We start from the raw sequence: 5,880 nt of genomic DNA, 5'->3' as shown, positions 1-5,880 counted from the left end.
GAGTTTTAGCTTACAATTGCGTTTCTCGACCATTTCGGTAGAGTCAAAGTTGACCGAAGGTTGAAATTTTTGCACTTATCGTTATTTATATGAAAATATTTCAAAACTGATAAAAGCTACAATCATGAGGTTTTTTTGTTGTATTTTACATGAAATTGCGCACATTTTCATATATAATACTTCATGTAAAGGATAATTTAAAATGGTGCAAAAATTATGTCAAAGTGACAAAATAATTTTTGAGATGTGTCACTGATACTTTTTAGTGCGATAAGAAAGAAATTCGCGCTTGCGCGCCTGCGTAGCGATTGTAAACAAAACAACGCCTTGATCCGTGAACTCCCAGCATCCCCCAAGGCGCGTGATTCAAAAGTTTTCGGTTGGTAGGCCTATAAGTATTTTTCCGCGAATTTTTAAAAAAACTTTTTTGAGTCGACGTATGATACATCCATTCGGCATACGAGAGACATTTTGACTCGACGTTTAATACGTCCATTCAGCGTAAGAGGGTTAATTAAAAAAAGCCTACCTTCAATATCATCAGTATTTACTGCTGAAGTCACAGCCATACAGATTGCTCTAGATATGATATCTGAGGCAAAAGCAAGTGTCTCTGTTATTTTCAGTGACTCACGTAGCGCTATAGATGCAATAAGACAGTATAAACCAGGAAACCAAATAGTACAGGAAATTCAAATAAAAATTCATCAACTCCTCCAATCAGGAATATCAATGGAAATATGTTGGATCCCAGCACACGTGGGAATAGAAGGAAATGAATATGCAGACTCTGCTGCCAAATTAGCCTGCACTATACCTCCAACAATTTCATATGCCCCAGTGTCAGACTGGGTAAAATCTGTTAAAACATTGATTTACCAGGATTGGAAAGAAGAATGGGCCTCGGTGCCAACACCGAATAAACTTAAAAACATAAAAACTGAAGTCTATGCATGGAGGACATCCTCACAGGAGGAAAGATCAAAAGAGGTGATCCTAGCAAGGCTCCGTATAGGACACACAAGATTCTCACATGGTCACTTGATGTCAACACCACATGCTGACCCAGTGAAATGTAACAGATGTCAAACACCCATGACAGTACAGCATTTGCTTGTTGAGTGCCCAAATTGGACCCAGCAAAGATCTATTTATCTGCAGAGTTCGGAAATGAAAAATATTCTTGCTGAAAGCAGAGATTTTTCAATTAATAAAATCATAAATTTTTTAAATAAGACGGGTTTCTCAGATAAAGTCTAATTTTTTTTTTTTTTTTCCCTCCTCTCTCTCAGGATTGATCCCTGAGAACCAGCCCGAGAAGAGTCTACTTGAGGCTCAGAGGTCTGGAAAAACTAACCCCTATTAATAATAATAATTCCCTTCAAGGGGTCCGCCAGACTAGCGGAACATGCGTTAGTCAGAGTGGACAAAGTTCCTAAGGAAACGGTGATCTTTCCGAAGGAACAAGCCCAAGCTGTCTGGGCTCGTATTATGGCTGACTGGGAGTGCGTTAACACCAGGTTAACGCCTCACAAAGGCTCTTTTACCATGTTTGTGACACCAGATGAGGGTCCGTCTCCCTGCACAGACAAGATTACGGAGTTGACCCTCCAAGCAATCATGGAAGAGAAGGAGACAGAGGCTACCTCCCTCCTCATACCTGCCACAGAGACTTCTGGCAAGATGCTCCGGCCACGTTTACGGTCGGCAAATTGGACTCGGACTGTGCCTCGACCTTGTTCTCTGATAAGCTCCCCAAGCTGCCGGAGAACATGATAAAATCTGAGTTTGAGGCTAGGACTAGACTGGCTAGATCTATCAACTCCGTTACCTCAATGGAGTTGGTAGCTTCCATTTACAAGGACGAGCAGCTCCTCCATGTCTTGACAAAAAGTCTGCTACAGACTTATCAGTCGGACCTATTCGAATTTGGTGTTGCAAGAAAATAGACTAATAAAGACCTCGATCTGGGGCGAAAAACTCTTCCCTCAAGAAGAAGTAGATAACGTCTTGAGGGAAGCCTCCAGAGCCAATCAAAGTCTTCGCGTCCGTTGGGGTCTGCCCTTCAAATGTAAGTTTGAGGCAACTGGAAAACAAGCCAGATTTAGGAAGAAACAAAGATACCTCGCGCCATATAAGACTTCTCGTCCTCAACAAATGGCACAGGCAATGCCCCTCGCCCAAATGTCGAAGCCTTCGACATCAAAGGCCCAGCCCCAGCAGCAGTTTGTGCTCCTTCAGGCTCCACAAGGTCAACAGCCTTCAACCTCTGCAGCCCTAATGGCTTCCCCCGCCTTCAACCTCGTCTACAAAGCCAGCGGTTCCTTTCGCAGCTACAACCGGCATGCCGGTAGTATTAGAGCCAGAGGCCTCTCCTGGCTACGTAGCGGGTCAAGAGGCAGGGGGATCCGCGGAGCAGAGGCTATAAACCCACAACCAACCAGTGAGAAGTATCAGGTAGGAGGGAGGCTATACTGGTTCCGAGATCATTGGACTTTCAGCCCTTGGGCATACAGCATAATCTCCAAGGGCCTGGGATGGAAGTGGAAAGGAGGATTCCCACCACCACCAGTGAACTTCTTCCAGACTCCAACAACGGACTTGAAAGAGTACACCAAAGATCTCTTGCAGAAGAAAGCCATAAAGAAAGTAAAGAGCCTAAAATTTCAAGGACGTCTGTTCACTGTCCCAAAGAAGGACTCATTCAAAAGAAGAGTCATTTTAGACTTGTCCAAACTCAATTCTTACATTCTTTGCGACAAGTTCCGCATGCTAACAGTCTCGCAGGTGCGGACATTACTTCCCCGTGGGGCCGTCACCACCTCTATAGATCTTACAGACGCTTACTATCATGTTCCGATAGCAAGGAACTTCTCTCCATACCTAGGCTTCCGTCTAGGCAACAAGGCGTATTCATTCAAAGTCATGCCATTCGAGCTCAACATCGTGCCCAGAATTTTCACCGAACTAGGAGAGACAGTAGTTCATGAACTCAGGACCCGAGGAATAATGCTGGTAGCCTACCTAGACGACTGGCTCATTTGGGCAACCACAATCGAGGAATGCCGCAGGTCAACTGCCAAAGTCATAGAATTCTTAGAGCTTCTAGGATTTCAAATAAACAAGGAGAAGTCGCGGCTGGAACCAGCTTCCCACTTCCAATGGTTGGGAATCCAATGGGACCTGGAGAATCACAAGCTATCCCTTCCACCCAAGAAGGCCAAGGAGATAGCAACGGCTATGAAACGATTTCTTATGAACAAAAAGGCCTCTCGATGTACCCAAGAGGATCCTCGGTTCACTACAATTTGTGTCAGTAACAGACGTCCTACTGAAAGCCAGATTGAAAGATATCAGTCGTGTCTGCAAGAGGAGAGCCAACAACCATCTCAGAGACAAACTCTCAGTAATTCCATCCATACTAGCAGAGAGACTTCACCCATGGTCGAAACTCAAGAATTTGACCAAGTCAGTGCCACTGCACTTCCCTCCCCATCTGTGACGATTCATACAGACGCTTCACTGAGTGGTTGGGGGGATACTCTCAGCACAAGAAAGTTCAGGGAACATGGTCAAACACGTTCCGCCAGTTCCACATCAATGTATTGGAAGCCATGGCAGTTTTTGTAACTCTGAAAAAGTTAACTCCGGCCAAAAACAACCATGTGAGGATAGTCTCGGACAGCCTAGTGGTAATCCATTGCTTAAACAGAGGGGGCTCCAGAACAAGCAAACTGAATCATGTACTAGCAGCAATATTTACCTTGGCAGCAAAGAAACACTGGCACCTGTCAGCAACTCATCTGGCAGGAGTCAGGAATGTGATCGCAGACGCTCTCTCCAGGACCACTCCGCTAGAGTCAGAATGGTCCCTGGACATGAATTCATTCCAGTGGATTTCCAGTCAAATCCCTGGCCTGCAAGTAGATTTATTCGCAACAGAGTCCCACCACAAGCTACCATGCTACATGGCTCCCAATGGACCCTCTAGCCTATGCCACAGACGCATTAGCCATAAATTGGAACCACTGGCAGAAGATTCACCTGTTCCTTCCGGTGAATCTTCTGATGAAGGTGTTGCACAAGCTACATTCCTTCACAGGACAAGTAGCTCTAGTGGCTCCCAACTGGCCCAAAAGCAACTGGTTTCCGCTCCTTCTAGACGGATCCCTCGCCCGGAACTGACACAGGTAGTACAAACTCGAACTGTGTCAGCTTCCTCAAGAATTCTCCAAACCCTAACTTTATGGACTTCATGAAGTTTGCGGCCCAAGAGGATGCTAGTATTGATCCGTGTAATGTCATGTTCATAGAATCAGACAAAAGAGATTCAACTCTTAGACAATACGATTCGGCTGTTAAAAAGTTAGCTGAATTCCTAAAACATTCAGATACCCATAGATCTTCATTCGAAAAGGGCCTAGCCGCCAGTACTATTACAACAATAAAATCAGCCTTGAAGAAGATTTTTCAAGTCGGCTTTAACATAGATTTGTCAGACCAATATTTTTCTTCAATTCCAAAAGCATGTGTACACCTTAGACCAACTGCCCGCCCACAAAAGGTCACTTGGTTCTTAAATGATGTACTTAAACTGGCGTCAGACACCATTAATGAATCTTGCTCATATATCACTCTTTTAAGGAAAACCTTATTTCTAACGGCGTGCCAGAATATCTGAACTTGCGGCTCTCTCACGTAACCCAGACAACATAGATTTCCTCCCATCATGAGAAGTGCTACTCTCCCCAGACCGGAGCTTCCTGGCTAAAAATGAAGACCCCCAAAACAGGTGGTCCCCTTGTAAAATTATTCCCCTGCCTCAGGACACATCTCTATGCCCTGTTACAACTCTTAAGTCCTTTTTAGCTAGGACCTCCACAAAGTCGTCGGGTCCTCTCTTTATTAGGGAACATGGTGGTACAATCTCTTATCAAAGGTATTAGACAGCAGATACTCTACCCGGAGTCATTTCCACAGGTTCATGACATTCGGGCAGTGGCTACTTCAATTAATTATTTCCAAAATATGAACTTTGAGGATCTTAAAAAGTACACGGGTTGGAAATCTCCAGTAGTTTTCAAACACCATTATTTAAAGAATTTGGAAGCACTGAAATATTCAACTATAGCTGCAGGGAGTCTAGTCTCCCCAGAATAACATTTCTCAATCTTCTTCTCCCTTCCTTTCCCCACCCCCTCCTCCTTTCTACCTGCCTCACTTGTACTCGCCATGATGCCTCTCTCCTCGGTATTGGGAGAACCCCGGCGTCACTCTGCCACGTTTTTTGTACATAATTTATTGGTCACGGACGTGTTTTATAAACCGTATGGTACATATCCAGATTTGTAGCAAATTCCTTGCATAGTACCTGTATAAACATTTTTGTATTACCATTAAGCATATTTAATTCTAAGTCATAACTTAAGTCTTAGTTATTAAGTATTAATAGGTTAAGTTTATTGTTACGGAAGTCTTTTACATTAAGTAAACTTATTTTTGAATGAATTCCATTTTCATTTCTCCCCCTTAAGTTTACTTTACTCATTGGCTTGGATGGTATTCTCTGGTAAAATTTCACCGGCGAACACAGGTCGACCCAGAAAAGGGACTTTGACGAAGGAAAGATCTATTTTTGGGGAGAGACCTGTGTCGCCCGGTGAACCCGACCCCTATCATAAGTCTTCCCTTCCCTACACCTATCCAAGCCAGGAAAGGTATCTAACACAGCAAGGATTGATAGATAGCGCTCGCTTTAGGTGTTAGTAGCGGCAGTACAGAGGCAGTGTGGGTGTGGCCGTTGGCACGGCTCACCCCATATGTAGGTTTTGAGAAGGAATACTCTAAATGGCAGGAGACCTATGAATAGTGGCTTCCACA

At 44.2% G+C, this 5,880-nt stretch overlaps 1 protein-coding gene across 1 annotated transcript; it reads left to right on the top strand.

Annotated features, from left to right (window-relative positions):
* The first annotated feature begins 2,184 nt into the window (after positions 1–2,184).
* On the top strand, positions 2,185–3,630 carry LOC135203130 (uncharacterized). Its single transcript, XM_064232778.1, has one exon. It carries the CDS (start codon positions 2,185–2,187, stop codon positions 3,628–3,630), a length of 1,446 nt encoding a protein of 481 aa, XP_064088848.1.
* Positions 3,631–5,880: the final 2,250 nt, after the last annotated feature.

The sequence above is a fragment of the Macrobrachium nipponense genome, chromosome 24 (assembly GCF_015104395.2).
Source record: "Macrobrachium nipponense isolate FS-2020 chromosome 24, ASM1510439v2, whole genome shotgun sequence".
NCBI classification, from domain to species: domain Eukaryota; kingdom Metazoa; phylum Arthropoda; class Malacostraca; order Decapoda; family Palaemonidae; genus Macrobrachium; species Macrobrachium nipponense.
This window is presented reverse-complemented; position numbering and strand designations above follow the sequence as displayed.

Bases quoted from the DNA above. Each gene is read 5' to 3' on its own strand.
- LOC135203130 (XM_064232778.1), top strand. From the start codon at position 2,185: ATGTCGAAGCCTTCGACATCAAAGGCCCAGCCCCAGCAGCAGTTTGTG.